The following is a 19,163-nucleotide window of genomic DNA, read 5'->3' on the forward strand; positions in this document are numbered from 1 at the left end:
TACATTGGCAGACTTCTAATGTGATGTTCCTTCCAAAGCTGGCCTTTCCTTATGCTAACAGTACCCCAAAAGTAGCAGAAACTTTCCTAAACAGCTCCCACAAATGCTGCTAGAACCAGAACAGCTCCAGCACCCATGGTCTTGGTTTGTCCCAAGCTTGCAGGCTGTATGCAGGGGTTTAGTATGGTTGCCGCAGGCTGTATGCAGGGGTGGTCCAGTGTTTGGATGCATGGCGGCCCAGGGATAATGGTTCCCATGGACAACGCACTGGTTCCTCAAGTGTAATATGAGGGCAAAACAGACTGTGCCTTCCTGTCTAATGACGATTAGTGGAGCTGCGGGTGGGGGAGGAGCATCCTAGGAGGCGGACCTTCAGCTGTCTGGTTGGAGGGCAGAGACCAGAAGAAGCAGGAACAGGGCAGCTTCAGAGTGAGCTTCCCAAGTTCCCAGAGCCAGGAGACACTGACGGAATTAGGATGCCTTCAGTCTCCAGTGGCAGGTGCCCAATTTGACCTGGCCAGGGAAAAGAATGTTTTCTTTGGTTTGGGTTACTGAAAAGTCTGGGATTTAGGTCTGGCAGCAGTAGATATGGTCTCTCCTCCATGCCTCAGGACCATTTTCCTATGTTGGCTTCACATCCCACCAGCTTTGCAGCATCAGGAATGGGGACAGGACCTGTTTTTTCACCAAAGTATCAGGACTACAAACTGCGCATGGTGGTGACTCACATCTGTAATCCCAGCACGTGGAAGGCTGGGGGTAGTACTGCCTCAAGTGTGAGGTGAGCCTGGGCTAATAGTGAGACCCTGCCTTCAAAAACAAGGCAAATGCGTTTGGGGAACATTGCCCTATAGGAAAAAGTGCTTGCAATGAAAGCATGAGGACCCAAGTCTGGATTGCTAGCACCCGCGTGCTAAGATGAACATGTTAGCACACATCTATAACACCAGCACTAGGGAAACAAAGGGTCCCTGGGGTTCACTGGCCAACAAGCCTAGCCAGATTAGTGAGTTCCAGCTTCAGTGAGAGACCCTGTCTCAAAAAATACAGTGGAGAATGACTGAGGGAGACACACAATATTAACCATGCCTAAACACACACGCACACACACACGCACACACACACACGACTACATATATATACCAGGACTCACACTCACTGCACATGAAGTCCCAGGGCTGATTATTTAACATGTCAGTCCCTGGAGCTGGGCCTTGAGACTTCCCTCTGACTTTAGGTGCCAGGTAAGATATACCTGAACCCCAGGGTCAAACATAGGAGAGGCTAAGTTCCCAGAGTAGGTCCAGAAGTGGCCACTAGAAGAAACAGAAGGATTCCGGGGCAGGCCTGTTATATATCCCAGCACAGTGGTTGGCCGAGGCAGGGTCTGAAGGGCTTGACCTGTTCTGAGATAGGCACAACCTAAGCACATCCTAGCTGATGCCAGTGCTGGTCCATGGATCACGCTTCACAGTAAGGAGCACGCTGCAGAGTGGCCGCCTCGCTCTGATCCACGTAGGCTGACGTTGGCCTGGAGGCCGTCTTTCTGTTTACTGGCTATTCCTGTCCTCTCTGTGCATCTCATACCAGCTGTCCTCTCCACGTAGAATACTTTCCCTCAAAATTCCCTCATCATCCAGGCACCATTTTCAAGATTTTTATCTCCGCCCACCTGTGAGTAGTATTTCCTCACCGAATGAAGCTAAGGTTACATCTCTTCTTCAACCCAAGCCTTCTGTAATCGAGACTTGTGAATATCAACCCTGTCCAATTGTAAAAACACATTTAATCATTCATGAGTTGGATAAACTCTGCTATGTTCAATTGATTTGCTGACAAACCCACAGTCTGAGTTTCAACTTTTTTTTTTCTCCTCTCCAGAGGTTGAGCTTGAGACAGGGTCTTGCCACCCATCCTTGACTAGCCTGGTACTCACTATGCAGACCAGGTGGGCTTTGAATGTCTAGGGGCCCTGCTGAGTCAGTTTCTCAAGTGCTGGATTGTACGATACCACCTTCAGATTTCAACTGGCATGTCTACACTGTGTACTTAGTTTTAGGTGGTTAGAGGGCACACAAAGAACCCTTTTTCTTGTTGGCACAGCATCCAGGAGCCGGGTGCTGGTCCGTTCTCACTGTCAATGGTGTTTTTGTGTGTAAACAGGTATATGCTTATGTGTGAGTACGTGTGTGTGCCAAGGCCTGGGGTTGATGTTGGTATCTTTTTCAATCCCTTATTCTTTTGTTTGAAGATTTGTAACTGTGGATGTGTGTGTGTGTGTGTGTGTGTAGGTGTTGTGTGCACATAATGCCGGTTTCATGAACGCCAGAAACCTGGGGATCCCTCGGAGCTGAAGTCACAAGTGTGAAGTTGGTGTTTGTGAACCACCCCTCAGGGTGATGGGAATTGAACTCTGGTCCTCTGGAAGAGCAGTTTACACTCTTTTTTGTTTGTTTGTTTGTTTGTTTCAAGGCAGGGTTCCCGGAACTCACAGAGATCTGCCTGCCTCTGCCTCCAGTATGCTGGGATTAAAGGCATGCGCCACCACCCAGCTGCAGTTTGCAGTCTTAACCTTCCAGCCATCTCTCTAGCCCATCCACTTTACTTTCTGAGACAGAGAGGTCTGTCCCCGTAGCCCGGGATTTGGCTAGACTCTCTAGCCAACAAATACAAGCCCCGGGTGTTCTGTGTCTCCTGCACTGGGATATGTATACACTGTAATCAGGTTTCTTTTTTGGGGGGTGGGTGGGTTCTGGGGGATTGAACTTAAGGACCCATGTTTGTGTCAATTGTGTCTTAAATCCCGGAGGCTTGGCAATCAGCGTGCCCATATTAGAAGAAATCATGAACTTTATCACTAGAAAAACTTGCATATTTAAAGCTTTGGACGAACCACCTGTGAAACTGAGGCCTCCAGCTTCTGACATTTTTCAGATTGTGAAGCTTTTCTGGGCCTCAATGTTCTGGCGAGTTATAGTTTGAGTGTTTAACCAACGTCTTCTCCCTAAACGGTGCCCAGCTGAGGTTAGTACACCTTCATCCGTACCATTAGGATAACACAGAAGCTGGATAGGATCGTGCTCTCTGAGCCGTGTGGGGCTATTGTGTTTATTATCTCATAGTCATGGTAGAAGGTGAAGGAATCATACGGCATACCATAACTGACAGTAAAAATACTGAAAATAAAATTTAGCTAGGCTGACTCAGCATGAGGAGGAATATTAATCCTTCTATACACTGAAAAACATAGTATCCACTTGATCCCCAAGCCTTCAGACAGCAGTGTTTGTCTTCTGTTTCCATCCAGGTCCTAGAAGAATTACCAATGGACAGCTCTTACTGATTTTGTGTAGAATCCTATTTTCCCCCTAGGAAGTTACTCTTGGCTAGATAAAGCTGCCTTCAATTATACTAATTTCTCTCCTAATTTAATTTGGCACAAAAACACATTGGTTCGGGAATTTATCACGTTTCACGTGCACAGCGTCCCTGTGGGAAGCACGGAATTGCAACCCTGTCTGCACAATTGTTCACCACGTCTGAGTTGGATTCTTTGAATTCTCAAGAACTTATCCTTCCAGCGGGGTACATACACATTTGCATCCTGAGCCTGAGGTCTCCGCCTCTGCAGGAACGTGCATAAACTCAAACATCATCTGTCTCACAAAGCTGAGATCGGGAGCTCCACGGGTGTGTGTGTGTGTGTGGGGGGGGGGATACGGAAGTTTTGTTTTGATCTTTCCTGGACAGCCTCTAGTCCCGCCCAGAACCTCTGTACCTGCTAATGTCACAAATCGCCCAAGTGCATCTGCCTAGATTCGGAATTCTTTCCTTTCTGGGAGATCTTTAACCAGGCTGCTGGGTTACCGCTGGCTAGGGCTTTCTGGCCACGCCCATGTCCTGGTCGCATTTTACTTTTCGGGTTCCGGCAGATGCCATCTGGCTTGAACCTTGGCGAGAAACTTTAAAGTTGGATTACAGTCATCCCTAATCCTCATACTTTCCCCTAGCCAACCCCTAAAGCCTAAGGCTTGTTGGAGACCGGCAGGAGCAGGTAGAAGGAAATCCGGAACCGAGAGCTCCAGTGTTCCCGCGGTGTGGGTCCCGGGCCGGCGATCGGCCAGTGTCCAGTGCCCGGTCCTGGGTCAGGCGGGAAGGCCGTGGTGCTGGGTTTGTCCGGGGCCAGCCTCGTGGGATCCTGGGGCAGCGGAGCAAGAACGGCTGGCTTCCATCGGGGTTGGGCGAGCGAGTCCGGACGGGCGGTGTGAGCGTAGCCCGGTTCAGCGTCTCCCGGCTCCGGGCTCCTCCTCCCGCGGGCCGCGGCCCCGGCTGCGTCGCTCCGCCACTCCCCGCCCCGCGCCGCCGCCCCGCCCTCGCCGCCGCCTGGCCTCTCTCGCCCAACCCCACTGCAAGCCGGCCCCAGGCCGCCTCGCCGCCGCCCGGCCTCGCTGCGCGCCACCATGGACAGTCCCGTTTTCCCCTGGTAAAGATGGCGGTGCGCGATCGCTGCAACCTTTAGACTAATGACTGTCCGAAACATCGCCTCCATCTGTAATATGGTGAGTGGCCGCCGAGCCTCCGGGGGTCGCGCCCGCGGCGAGCCAGGCAAAGAAAGGGAACCCCGGTCTGGAGCTGCACGCGCGCTGTGGTGGCCGTAGGGGCCGCGCGGCCAGAAGTTCCTGTCCCCCGGGGCTGGGCCGGTTGACCGCAGTCCCCCGCCTCTGTCCCAGCTGGGGACCTAGTAGATCCCGGGGATCCCCAGGGCGGCCCCGTGCTCCCGCCCTCTAGCTGCGGTGCGGGCGGTGGGTGGGAGTGAAGGGTTCGTGGCCGCACACTGATGTCCGGGGAAGGACCGTGAGGGTATGAGTCCGGAGAGGGAGGACGCAGATCCTCCTGGTGCAGTAAATACACCCTCACTGGACTCACTGTCCTCGTCTCCTTTTGGAGTTCAGCCTCGATTGTATTTAAGATTCACTTTGCAATGGCAGTGCTCCTATCGGGAGAAATTGGATAGACGTAAAAGCTGTGGAAAAAAAAATCAAGTGCAGAATCTGATTAGAGCGGTGGTAAAGCCGGGTATGGGAGAGCACGGCAATGTGTTCTGGAGGCCTCAGTTTCCCCTACCTGCAGGAGAGACGTTTGCAGGCCCTGGCAGTGAGGCGGCTGTGGGTGTGTGAGGAAGTCTGCAGGGGTCATCCTGCCCCGCCTCCTCTCCACTTAGCTTGGGCACTGCCTGGTATGTTACTGTTCTGCCGGGCTCGGGGGTGGGGCATGACCCAGTGGTCACTTCCATTTGAATTTTCCCCATTCCTTCCTGCCCTGATTAGTTTCCTTGGCATCCATTTCCAGCTTTTGGGTCCCCTGGATGTACTCAGCTGGCACCCCTACTTGTGAGAGCCTGAGGGAAGTCAGTTTGGGGTAAGGTGTTTGCCCACTATGTGGGGCTTGAGGGTATGTACTCTGCCTACACTCTCTGGATCCCCCTCTGAGCCCTTCAAGCTGGAACACTGCTGTTTTTGCCATTTTGGGGAATCCCCCCTTCCTCATAGATGGTAATGCTAGCCCCTAAAGGGAACCCGAGGAGGCCTGATTAAGAAGGTTTTAGGTAAGGTGATCGGCTGCCCTTCCCCCATCACACAGCCTCTTAAATCTTCTGTCCCACATTCTGTTGCAAGATCAACACATGGCACAGAGCATTAAGGAGCCATGTGTTAGCTCAGGTGGAGTTGAGACCCGCTGCGGCTGGCTCCAGCTTTCGGCGCTGGCAGCCAAGGCCATGCCAACAGGGCAAATGCTGGAGCTCCCGGAGTGATGGCTGCCTGCTTGGTGGTACAGGTCTCCTTGGATGATGGCAGAGGCTCCTGCAGCCTTGACATTTCCCCTTTCTGCTCCAAGACACAGGTTTCCTGCTTCTTCCTGTCTGGTGGCATTAATGTCGCTGGATGCCCTGAGAGGACAATGCATGTCTTCCCAGTGTCCCTGAACTGTGAAACCACAGTGATTTGAATGCCGCTTTCCCGCCTGTGGGGGTGGCCTCAGGCCTACAGGCTCCTGAGACTCAGAGCTTGCTTGTCGTGCTGTTCCTGTCCAGTTTGTATTCAGTGACACGTCTCAGTATTGAAGCTGAGTGGAAACTCCAGAGCTAGCGTGTCCCAAGAGGAAGTCTGCCTCCGGCTTGTTCTTGCCCTTGCTGTAGCTAGGACTTCTTGGCACACCTGGACAGAATGTCACAATCTGTTTTCAGTGAACCTCAGCCAGAGAGACAAGCTTCTGGGAGGACATGAAAGGAATGGGCCAATACTGTGTCAATAGAATCAACACTTCCTCTGGTGACCTGAAAGATACCAAGTTAAGGTCCATTCACACCCCTCACCCCCACTGCAACCCCTTCCCCTAGTGAAGTAAATGTATTATCTTCCTGTTCAGACAGGGTCTTAAGCAAGTTGGGAAATGTTTGCATTCTAAAGCAAGACTCTAGGTTCAATCCTGCTTAAGTATTTATCTGTGGCTTGTGTGTGTGTGTGTTTTTTTTTTTTTTTTTTTTTTTTTCTGAGACAGGGTTTCTCTGTGGCTTTGGAGCCTGTCCTGGAACTAGCTCTTGTAGACCAGGCTGGTCTCAAACTCACAGAGATCCGCCTGCCTCTGCTTCTCGAGTGCTGGGATTAAAGGCGTGCGCCACCACCGCCTGGCTGTGGCTTGTGTTTTTGAGGCAGAATCTTGCTAGCCCAGGTAGACTTCCAGCTTGAGATGGCCTGAAGCACTGGATGACAGGTGTGTTCTTCTTCATCCACTTTCAAGTCCTGCTTGGAGCTTTGTGTCCTGAGCACGGTGCTCTCTGGCCTGCCGTTGATTGGTAGAAATGGGCTGATAATGGATGCATTGACGGAGTTCCTGGGGCTCCGTGCCCAGTACATAGGAAGTTCTCAGTGAGTTCCGGCTGCTCTGCTCAGTACCTTCTTTCTCATGATGTTACCTTCCAGTCGCTTAAGGGGTCGTGGAAATCATATCTTCTCCTACCTGAACAGAAGCAACCCATAGGGTCACTTATGCAAATCAGGCTGAATGACACTCTAGAGAAGTTGGGGTGGGAACTGTAAACCCCGCCCCTTATAAAAAGCTGCTCAGGTCGCTTCTGCCCCTCCCATTCTCATTTCCCAGAGGAAAATGGTGGTGCTGAGGCGAAGGCTGTCTCTGTCCCCACAGTGAGGTAAAAGCTCGCTGTACCTCGGTGTAGTGACCTCACCTGAGGATGAATTGTTTTCAGGTAGGGTCTGTTCTACGTCTCACTTGTGGCTGCTCCTCACTGGGACTCCCATTGCAGCCCTCCCACTTTCTCCTTGTGATTCCAGCTTGTCTGAGGGGTTGGGGAGCAAGCAGGGATGGCTTGTTTTGTTTTTATTTTTTTAGTTTATATTTACTTGGTACCGAGTAGCTCAAAAACAGAGCCTTGCACATGGCAGGCAAGCACTCTGTCCCAGAGCAACACACTCGGGCTGCTCTGTGGGAAGGTGTTTGGTATATTTGAAACGTTGTCTGTTGAGTGTTCCGAAGGAGTCTTTAGGAAGACAAACGGGCGAAGATAGAGCTCTGAAAGGCTGCCTCCTTCCCTCCATCAGAGGGGAGCCTGGCAGCAAGTCCTTCCCAGGATGGAGCGCTAAGTAACATCCCTCCGTCCTCTTGCCCATCCCACTGAGGTTCCCTTGTCCTTTTGGAACTGGTTCCCATTTACTTCCTGTGAATGCCTCCCATAGTACTGCCTGATCAGCTTTCTTAGGGCGAGCCAGCCTGACCACACAGCAGTGTGTGGCTGGAGATAGTAAAGCTTGTTTGGCTGGTGTGTTGTAATTCTGAGACTGCTTCAGCTGCGACCCAGGACAAGGAAATGTCCCCTGTTGATAATCCTCTGTTGTTCCCAGCAATGGGTTTCACTCCCCGCGCCTTTCATGGTCCTCCAAATGGAAGATATCATTTGTGGTTATGTTTTGTTTCCTGTTTGAATTGAGGAATTTTCTAAAAAAGGAACCGAATGTGAGTTGTGCTGGTGTAGAATGGCCTGAGTCATCTCTCCTTCGTGTCGTCCGTTAGTAGCGCTGTTGAGATGTGTTTTGCGGGGAATGCCTATATCAAGCAGTAGATTTGGGGGCGGGCATGGTAGAGTGCCTTGCTTGGCCTGTGTGAGTCTTGGGTTTTGTCTCTAGCAGTATGGGTGTGTGTGGAGGTGGAGGTGGTGGTACATGTAGTTTAGGGTGGAGTGCCTTGCTCAGCCTGTGTGAGTCTTGGGTTTTGTCTCCGACAGTGTGGGTGTGTATGTGTGACAAATTTTGTACCTATGAATGACATCTGTCAAGGGCCAGCAGTGTTAGTGTTGGCACACACTGTATGCAGGTTCTTAATAAATGAAGACTTGAGTCCACTGCCCCAAGGAGCTCAGGAGTTCCTCAGCTTGTGGCCCGATGCTGGAAAAATTGAGACAATTTTAATGCAGTGTAATAGTCACACAGATGGGGGTGAAGAGAATCTTAGAGGTGGGGAAGTGGTCAGAGGTGAACACTACAGGACATGGACATGATATCTGCTTGAGGTTTTTTTCTTTTCATGAGGACATGATTGTAGTCAATACCAGTCAGAACTGAAGCTGTGTGATTGGCTGTCATTCCAGAACAGTGTTAACCTGTACACAACCAACACAGTGTTAACCTATACATAACTTGTACGGTGTTAACCTGTATGTAACCAGTACAGTGTTAACCTGTACGTAAACCAGTATGGTGTTAACCTTTATGTAACCAGTATGGTATTAGCCTGTACGTAACCAGTACAGTGTTAACCTGCATGTAACCAGTATGGTGTTAGCCTGTACGTAACCAGTACACTGTTAACCTGTACGTAACCAGTACAGTGTTAGCCTGTACGTAACCAGTATGGTGTTAACATGTTTGTAACCAGTATGATGTTAACCTGTACGTAACCAGTAGTGTTGGTGGCCTTCAGTAAATTATACTTCTGAGAAACCTTAGTTTTTCTCATCTTGTAAAACTATTTAATACATTTTTCATCATGAGATGCTTCTTAGTGATTCGTATTTCTTACAGTCTTTTATTTCTTAATTGACTCAGTCACTTTAGTTCCTACCTACCTTGTTTTCAAACCTTCTTGAACTTACCAGATATTGGCGGTTTAAAATGCTCCACCACTAGGATGTTTTCTGAGGCCCATTTGTGTGCCAGATTTGAATCCTTTTCCGTAGATGAAGTCATCTTCAAAACTAATAAACATCTCAGCAAAACCGAGAACTTGATTTTGCGTGTCTGAGTGTTCACCTGCTTATATGTCTGTGCACCCTGTGCGTGCCTGGTGGCCACAGAGGCCAGAAGAGGGTGTTGAATCTGAAACCACAGATACATGCAGTTGTGGCGCTGGGAACTGACAGGTCCTCTGTAGCAGCAGCTGCTGAGCCATCTTTTCAGTCCCCAAACTGAGGATTTTTATAATAAAAGTTTTGTCTTAATAAATCAACTTACCTAAAGCCAGTACTTTGATAATAATCAGGATTTCCTTCCTTCCTCCTTCCTCACCTCCCTTTCTTCCTTTCTTTTTTGAGTTAGAGTTTCTTTGTGCACTCGCTCTGTAGACCAGACTGGTCTTAAAGTCAGAAATCCACCTGCCTCTACCTCCTGAGTGTTGGGAGTAAAGGCGTGCGCCACCATTCCCCAACTCTAGACTTCTAATAATAATAAACAGTCTCATAATGTGCATGAAGAGATAACTTATTTCCATGACTCATGAGTTCTGTTTGCAAAGATAACTGGCAACTGGACGTGGAGTTTACTGTATCAGTTGGGAGAGGTCACACTTCTGAATGGGGGTCCATTCTGGTCATTGTTAGGTGTTTAACAAACACAGCCTGAGGAAGGTGGGTTAATGTTTAAAGGAAAAATATCTGCTCTCCTGGCCTTCCAGGTCAGATATGTTGGAGTTACTTTAGGTCAGAACCTGACAATGAAGTCTGCAGAATTTTCTCTTTTCCTTGGACTCCTGGGGGGAAGACAAATTTGAACATAAGTATTTGGCTAGAATTGAAGATTGGGGTCCATTTGGAGCCCGTTGTTCTACTTAACCATGCACTAGGTCTTGCTTATCCGTGTTGACTAGTATAGGATCTCCAGGGCTTGGGTTAAAATTGAAAGTAATTTTGAACTCCATTGCCTTCGCAGCTAAGAGAACCTTGTCTAGTTAGAGGTGGGTCTCCTGCTCACTAGTTCCTGAGCCTGGTCTTTGTAGTTGAGGTTAAGCTTGGTGACATCATCAGAAAGATCCCTCTTGCTGGTTGGAGCTCTAGCCTCCTCATGAAGCCTGTGCAGAGTAAGCTGACTGGATGGGTTATGAAAGGTGGTATCTTTTGGCTAACTTGGATGGACTAAATACTTTCTCCCAACTTGACTATTAACAACCGACTGGCATTTGTGGTAATCGCAATGCTTGTCTAGGGCTTTGGAGAGAAAAAACCCCCAAGTGAACCAGCACAGACTTTTTTCAGATAAACATGTCCTGTATTGTTTGCCATTGCTGGGCGCTATAGGTTTTCTGCACCTTTGGTGTTCCAGGGTTATGGATTAGTTAAGGGACATTATAAGTCCCACGTTCAGCGTTCACCGCGATGGTGAGTGCGATTATTTGCTATGGGTCCCTTATAAAGATCATGGGCAGGGGACCAGTGATTGCCCATGCTCTCCTTGCCATTCGCTGGTTCAGCCCCCTCCAGCAACTTTGAGAATTCACAGGGTAAATAGACACAGTCCTTGGATTCCTTCCTAGGGTGAGGTGAACTTTAGGCATCCAGAAAGGTATGTGGAATAATAGAGCCAGCAGCCAGCACTCCCCACCCAGCGAAGAAATGAACTATGACAAACACAGTTAAAACCTCTCATGAACATTGGCACTCATCACTCCCCTCCCCCGACAAAGTGGCCATTATTCCAAATTTGGCATTTATCACATGTTTCTTACTTTTACTTGATAGATGTATGTTGACAAAACAGATATAGTACTGTCTTGTGCTTTAAACATACTCTGTAAATCTGAGCTTATACTAATTCTCCAATATTAATTAAATAATCGCGAGGTTTATTTCACAAGATACTCATAATTCTAGTTTACCTGCTGTATAATATTCCCTCAAATGAAGGTGCTACCCTATATTCAGCTTATTTATAACCATGGTGGCTTGCAAATTTTTCTTGTTCGTGTATTTCAATGTTATAAACAGTTTTCCACTTGTCTTCCTGGGTAAATGTTTACAGCTTCTCTGTGGTAGATGTCCAGAAGGAGATTGCGGGGTCAAAGGGAGCGGGCATCTTCTACTGTAGGGTACTGACAGATTGCTCGCTGGAGCCCTTGTACCAATTTGCATTCTAGCCAGCATGGTTGGGGGAGGGGGTCTAGTGGTTCCACGCTTGCTGACACTCGATATGGTTAGCTGTGGCATTTTGCCAATCTGATGGGTGTGAAATTGCATCTCCGTGGTTTAAACTTGCACTTTATTCTTTACGAGCGAGGTTGAACATCTCACGTGTTCATGCTGCTGTGTTTCTAACTCAGGATCGGTGTTGGTCTTGTCTGAACACAGGGCATGGGATGACGAAGAGGAAAATAAGGGAGACCAAAGCAAGTCCGGGAAAGTTGGGAGACATCGAAAGATACAGTGGAAGGAACGATGCCAGCCTGTTCTCTGGGGTGGGGTGGATACTGGCAGCATGGTGTCGCACACCCATGGAGACTCCTGAGTGTGGCAGGTGCCTTCCAGATCTGTCCTTGTGTTAGCATTTCAAGCCCCGTTCGAGCTGCAGTTCATGCTTTGTTTGAACGAAATTGGCTTTTGTGAAAATCATGTCAGGCTGCTTCGGGCACGCACAGCTGCAGGGCTGGACTTGGGGAGTTTCCTGTTGACCCAGTTGCTGTTTGAAGATCTTTTAGAAGTTGGTCTTATTCTGACCGTGCATTTCTTTGTCCTTTGGGTTAGGTTCTGTGCGCAGGAAGCCCCGTGCTCATCATGTTTGGCTTGAATGTCCTGGTGCAAGGGCTGAGCTCAGTATCAGAAGATATCCTCTCCACCCCAACTCTAGTGCTCTGTGAATGTCAGCACACTGAGCACAATAGGCACTGAAATGCTTTATAATTTAATGACTCTTTGTAGCAAAGACTGGAGCACACCTGTGTGTTCTCTTATTAAAAATTTAATCCGGGCTGGAGAGATGGCTCAGAGGTTAAGAGCACTGGCTGCTCTTCCAGAGGTCCTGAGTTCAAGTCCCAGCAACCATATGGTGGCTCACAACCATCTGTAATTTGATCTGGTTCCCTCTTCTGGCCTGCAGACAGAACACTGTATAAATAATAAATAAATAAATTAAAAAAAATTTAATCCCAGCAGAGGCAGAGGCAGAGGCAGGTGGATCTCAGTGAGTTCGAGGCCAGCCTGGTCTACAGAGTGAGTTCCAGGGCAGACAGAGCTGTTACACAAAGAAACCCTATCAAACAAACAGACAAATGAAACCAGACTCAGGGAGTCTGCTCCCAGAGCTTTTGAGTAAGCAGGTCTCAGGTGGAGCCTTGGAATCCGCATTTTAAAATGCCTAATCCTTCCTCCTTCCACTCCCCACACTCTGCCCATCAAGATTTGAGAAATACCAACTTCCTGGGCAATCGCCCCAATCTCTTAAAAATATTGTTTAGAGAAAGTACCTGCCCTGCGAGAGGTTTTCAAAAATCAATGTAAAATTATTTAAGGTAGCGATTTAACTTCAAAAGCCAGAGATTGTTGCCTTTCTCCAGTTGTATTTCTTGACATTAAACAACCGAGTTTTTATTTCGTTCTTCATTTCACAACAGAGATTCTGAGGACTGGCTGTGTATCACCTGTGAAGCCTTTAAACTGGCTTTGGGGGAGCCTAGGCAGTTTGGATGCTCACCTTACTAGACCTGGATAGAGGTGGGCGGTCCTTGGGCTTACCACAGGTCAGGGAACCCTGATTGCTCTTCTAGCGGATGAGGGAGGGGGACTTGATCGGGGGAGGGGGAGGGAAATGGGAGGCGGTGGCGGGGAGGAGGCAGAAATCCTTAATAAATAAATAAATTAAAAAAAATGCCAGCAAATAACTTAAAAGCTTAAGTTAGATTATGTATTAATAAGTAATGCTTGCAGTGTTCTGTATTTATTAAATGTGATACACATTTAAAATTTACAACTTTGAGAAGTAAAAAAAAAGCTTAAAAGAATGAAATCATAAACCGTCAACACAAATATGAAAAAATGGAATACATGTCATAGACCTAAATATCTACTTTTCAGTTATCAAAATGTAGCCTTATTGGGTTGTTTTTCAGATATAATGCTTCTAGACTACCACTTGATACCCCTTTTCTTATCTTACCTCCCCTCTAGAACAGACCGTGTCTGAAGCTGATACGGCATTCACCACGCACGTCTTTGTTTGTGATTCTCTAGGCATCTGTCAATGTTTGTGTGTAAGATGTGCCGGGCGGCCTTTTGCAACTCTCTGGCTTTGCCCAACAATTATGGCCGAGAGTATGTTGACTCAGAAATCCAGTTTACTCATTCCGATTGCTTTGTGACAGGCTTCTTCAACTTGGCCATGTCTCTGTTTTTTTCATTCTCTTCTTCAGGGGCAGGTCCGATAGCATCTAAACTACTCTGTTCTGCAAACAGGGCTGCAGCGCATTTCCCGGCTCAGTCATCCCGCACCCGCATCCTAGAGTCCTGCAGTAGATATGCCTCTCTTAGGATATGCCACCTGCAGTTTTATGAGGTGCTATGCTTTGGGTGCAGATCTAGGGCATCTCTAGAGGGTTCATGTGTTGGAAGCTCGGTTCCCCAGTAGGATGGTGGGGGCCTTTTAAGAGGCTGGGACTAATGGGAGATGGTAGGTCATCAGGGCATACCCTAGGAAGGGATTGATGTTGTTTTCCTGGGATTCACTGAACTCTTACATGAGATGTCGTAAGAGGGGCCTTGGTGGAGCAAGCTCTTCCCTGGGCTCTGTGGCTTCCTGCTTCCCAGTATGATCGCTCCTGGCCACATGTGCTCCTGTCATTGTGATCCATGTGTGCGAGGCTCTCACCAGAGCCCTCGCCTTGTGCTGCTTTGCCTTTGAGTCTCTAACACCGTTAGCGTGGGGCCAGAGAGATGGCTCAGCAGGTGAAGGCGTTTGCTGCCAAGCTCGATGACTTGAGTTGGATCCCTGGGACCCATATGGTGGAGGGAGAAAACCAGCTTTCACAAACTGTCCTCTGATTCCACAATCTTCCAGTAGCACTTGGACTGCTGTATACCTACATGTTCAGCACACACACATACAATGTGTAATGTAATATATAAAATATAATTTTAAAAGTATAAGCTAGATAAAGCTCTTCCCTCCCTCCCTCCCTCCCTCCCTCCCTCCCTCCCTCCCTCCCTTTTTGTCCCTTTCCTCCCTCCCTCCTAACTTCCCTCCCTGTCTTTCTCCCTTTGTTTTTGTTTTTGGAGACAGGGTTTCTCTGTGTAACAGCTCTGGCTGTTCTAGAACTCACTCTGTAGACCAGGCTGGACTGAAACCTAGAGATCTGCCTATTTCTGCCTCCTGAGTGCCGGGATTAAAGGATTAAAGAAACAAGAGCCATCATGCCTGGCTCTTGTTTCTTTATGAGACCTAGTCGTGGATATTCTGCTCTAGCAGTGGAAAATGGAGTAAATATGTTAAGTATTGCCAGAGTGTTCTGGGAAGTAGTTCTGTCCATCCTAAAGAGCTGCCAAAGAGCCTTACACTCAGAATTTCTGACTGTGTAGCCTGGGTTGGTGGAGTGTGTGTGTGTGTTTGTGTGTGTGTATGGTTTTAAGTGTCATCGTTAATTCTGATGAGCTGCTGAGGTTGCTAAACCACCTTGTTTTGCCAAGTGAAAATGTTATTTCTGAAGGGATTCGTGTGCATGTCTGGGAACACCTGTCAGGTCTCGGGTCTCTCCTGATGTGGGATCCAGGGCTGGATCTCACCTGTCAGGTCTCGGGTCTCTCCTGATGTGGGATCCAGGGATGGATCTCACCTGTCAGGTCTCGGGTCTGTCCTGATGTGGGATCCAGGGATGGGTCTCACCTGTCAGGTCTCGGGTCTCTCCTGATGTGGGATCCAGGGCTGGGTCTCACCTGTCAGGTCTCGGGTCTCTCCTGATGTGGGATCCAGGGATGGATCTCACCTGTCAGTCTTGTGCAGCAAGCATTTACCCACAGAGCTATCTCATGGCCCTAAACCGAGTTTGCTAACCTACCAGGGCAGGAGCTGTCAGCATGGTGCCTGGCACATTTAGGTAATAGGTGCTCAATAAATAATTCTTGATGAATGAGTAAAGAGGTCTAGCTTGGTAGCATGGAAAAATTACTTTGTAGCCAGGTGTAGCGGTGTGCACTTGTAATCCTAGCATGTGTGAGTTGAAGAATAGACGGTTAGGGGTTCAGAGTTCAAAGCCAGCTTGGCCTAGAAAACAAAAACAAAAAAGCCAAATCTGCAAGTTTGTTCATAAATCAGTGTTTCTTTCGGCATAGAATGCAAAGAGCTTATGAAAACGTTGATTCTGATTGGCAGGTCTGGAATGAGATGGAGAGTTTGCCCATGTAGTCCCTTTTCTGGGGAAGCAGGTGCTTACAGTGGGAGCACAGTTAGAGCAGCCAGATCTAAGGAGGGAAACAGGAGGATGGCTTCCTTACCGTGTAGGTGATGGGCTTGGGATTGGAATTGCCTGGTAAATCTCAGAACCAGTCTCTTCAGGCCTTCATAAGAAGAGCAAACAACCACGTGTCCTTCTCCCTGCCTTCCTGGGCATCAAAGGGACTCCCCTGTGGAAGCCCTTGGCAAGCCGTGCCGGCCTTGTGCGTGTTGATCTTTGTAATTGCCTCCCTCTGGTCGTGAGTTAGTGTCTTCCTTCAGTTGGCTGAAAGCGCGAAGCTCATTTCTCAAGGCTCAAGGATCCTCTGCTTTCCTTTTGACTTGCGGCTTGTGGTTAGTGGGGCTCTTCATCCAGCTTTGGGAATGGTGACATTGGGGGTACAGAGGCCAAATCTACTCCTTGTTGAGATTTCCTTGGGTGCAGGATCCCTGCCATATCTGTCGGACACAATTTAGCAGCAGGTGTCTTGGTCAGGGGCAATGCCAGTTGACACGCTAGAGTGGATAGTAAAAATTTCATGAAGCCTCACCCCAAAATGCAGAGCTACAGGCTGCCGAGAGAGAAGACTCAGTCTTGGCTCCCCGAAAGGGCTTCCTGCCCAAGCGATCAGCCTAAGCACATGTACATAAGAGTCACGCTTAATGGAGTAGGGTGTGTGTGTGTGTGTCTGTGTGTGTGTAAGCACATGTACATAAGAGTCATGCTTAATGGAGTAGGTTGTGTCTGTGTATGTGTCTGTGTGTCTCTGTGTATGTGTGTGTGTCTGTGTGTGTGTCTATGTGTGTGTGTATAAGCACATGTACATAAGAGTAATGCTTAATGGAGTAGGGTGTGTCTGTGTCTGTGTGTGTGTCTGTGTGTGTCTTTGTGTGTGTGTGTCTGTGTATGTGTAAAGAAGAGGAGGCCATGAACTTGAGAATGAGTAGAGGGGGCATGAGAGGAGTTGGGGAGGGACTGGGAGGGGTGGAAATTATGTAAATACAGTATTCATATATGAAATTCTAAAACAATAAATAAATAGAACAAATCCACCCCTTGCCTCCATTCTAACTGGGTGCTTCAGAGGTGAAGGGGCCCTGTCTCGCTGCTTCTGTGTTGTTAGAGAGACAGCTAGAGAGAAGCCCACTGCTGTCTCCTAACCAGCTTTGCCCTGTAGCAGGAGACTGTCATTTATCCCCAGTCAGTCTCCTGAAAGCCAGAGTGATGCTGCAGATGACTGGAAGGCATTGGTCACACTCTGAGTCTGGACTCTGACTACACAGCGAGACACCTGAGAGTCAGCCACCGCAGGACACTGTCATTTCAATGTCAGACGTCAGCGTACTTTGGTAAGTGGAGGGTTCTGTCTCATTGGTCTGGGAGAAGGCATGTGGTGTGGAAAATGAGGGCAAATAAAAAGTTTAAGTACAGTGATACTCAGAAGCGTGTGTGTGTGTGTGTGTGTGTGTGTGCGCGCGCGTGGGCGTGCACACTGGGCGTTTGTGCGTGCACACTGGGGGTGAGGTACCATCTCTTCCCAATTCTTTCTTTAAAGAAAATGGAGTAGATTTTAATTTTTGTCTTATATGAATGGATACTCTGACTGCATGGATGTCTGTGTACAACTTGTGTTCTGTGGACACCGGATGAGGGCTTCAGGTCTCCTGGAATGGAGTTACAGTTGTCCTAGATGGTTCTGAGAAATTTCACTGCTTTCTACCAACCACATGTGCGCCTGGTGTTTCCCACAGCCTTGCCTTAGCTGGTGTCACCCAGAAACGCTGGGCCAGGCGGGGAAAATGGCATCTTGGTGTAATTTTTTTTCACCTCTTTTACCAGAAGTGTATGTGAGGAGCTGTTGATACATGTAAGAGAATAACTCAATTTAAGTTCAGTGTTTTGCTTTTAGCCATTATTTTCAAAGTTTGTTTTTATTTCCAGTCTCAGACTCCTTTTTTTTTGGTAAAATACAATTTTTAAAAAAGGATCACTAGCAAAATGGCATAAAAACCCAAGGATAAATAAAACAGTAGCCTCATTTTTTCTTCTTTCTTTTTTATTTCTGACTCAGCCTGACAGATACTAAATTGCTCTGGCCGCTTGTGGCTCTGCTTGTCCTGGCTATGCGTTTGCACTTCTGAGCCCGGCTGGGGGCTGGTGCTAATGCTTTCAGGCAATATTATTCTGAAGTTCTGCTCGCTCCTCATCGCCCTTCTCCCCCCACTGCACTCTTTGGCATGAGGGGAGACATCACAGAGTTTATATTTCTGCTTTCCCGATCCGTACATTGCCAATGATTTCATTATATTAAAATGGTACCACACTGGTTTGGAAGGACGTGGCTCTTAATTGCGGCGAGGCAGCTAGTACTCAGGCATTGAGACTCTGTTCTACCCGTACTGGGAGGAGGTTGTCTGGCTCATGGTTTTCTCTGAAGACCTTGCGAGTGGAGACAGGGATGGCAGGCTGGGAAAGTAAAAGGATGAAATGACCATGTGGTAACGTTTTCTAGAGCTGGCTTCTAGCCCGGGGCCTTGCCAGGGTGTCACTTCTACCACCGTATCTTTGGAAAGTGACAGGAAGAGAACATAGACAAGCCAGGATCAAAGGGACATCATCCACGAGGAGAGATCTCAGGGCATCCGATTGCCAGTGACGTTCTTGTTTCGAGTTCACTGAGGTCAGTGGCTGGGTGCCTGGCAGCTGGAAAACAGACATGGCCTCCGTCATCTCTCTTATGCTCTTGAATTGAAATTAACTTCACGTCATCATTTTACCAGTCAAAGCCTCTAGCAGATGTTCCTTTGTGGGGTGACTTCATTGCCCCTGTGTAGTCAGATGTCCTAGGGGAAGCTGGGTGTCCATGTCACAGTCCTTATGTGAGATCATGTTAGGCTTCTGTCTTAGGGTTCTATTGCTGTGAAGAGACCCAATGACCACAGCAAATCATAGAAAGGAAACATTTAATTGGGGCTGACTTACAGTGTCAGAGGTTTAGATCATCATCATCATGGCGGGAAGCATGGAAGCACACAGGCAGACATGGTGCTGGAGATGTAGCCGAAAGGGCTGCATCCAGATGGACTGATGGCAGGAAGAGAAAGTGACACCAGGCCTGGCTTGAGCGTTTGAAACCTCGAAGCCCACCCCCAGTGACACACTTCCTCACAAGGCCGCCACTCTCTATGAGCTATGGGGGCCATTTTCATCCAGACCGCCACATCTTCTGAATAACCTGTCCCCTTTAAAGCAGAATCATATAAGTGACAGGAACCCATGCAGTCATGTCCTTGATGAAATGCTCTGTGTCCTTGGATAGCTGGCTCCCTGTTGAAGTTCCGAGAGGCGCCGAGTAAAGGTTCTCCAACCTGGAGCCGGGGTTGTAGAGTTTGACCGCCATTGACTTCCGCCTCAGCTGAGCCCTGATCTTGGCAAGCTACTTCGGCTTCACCATCCACGCCTCTCCTTTG

At 48.4% G+C, this 19,163-nt stretch overlaps 1 protein-coding gene across 1 annotated transcript in view; it reads left to right on the top strand.

Annotated features, from left to right (window-relative positions):
• The first annotated feature begins 4,396 nt into the window (after positions 1 to 4,396).
• The window catches only part of Usp46 (ubiquitin specific peptidase 46), a 75,447-nt gene continuing 60,680 nt past the window's right edge, over positions 4,397 to 19,163 (top strand). The window contains exon 1 of the mRNA XM_041671471.1: positions 4,397 to 4,559. Coding sequence (XP_041527405.1) covers positions 4,524 to 4,559 — 36 coding nt within the window. The 5' untranslated portion in view covers positions 4,397 to 4,523. The remainder of the gene's footprint in view (positions 4,560 to 19,163) is intronic.

This window comes from Microtus oregoni, unplaced genomic scaffold, assembly GCF_018167655.1.
Source record: "Microtus oregoni isolate MIOR12 unplaced genomic scaffold, Mior012 000021F_ref0000039, whole genome shotgun sequence".
In the NCBI taxonomy this organism is placed as follows: Eukaryota; Metazoa; Chordata; class Mammalia; order Rodentia; family Cricetidae; genus Microtus; species Microtus oregoni.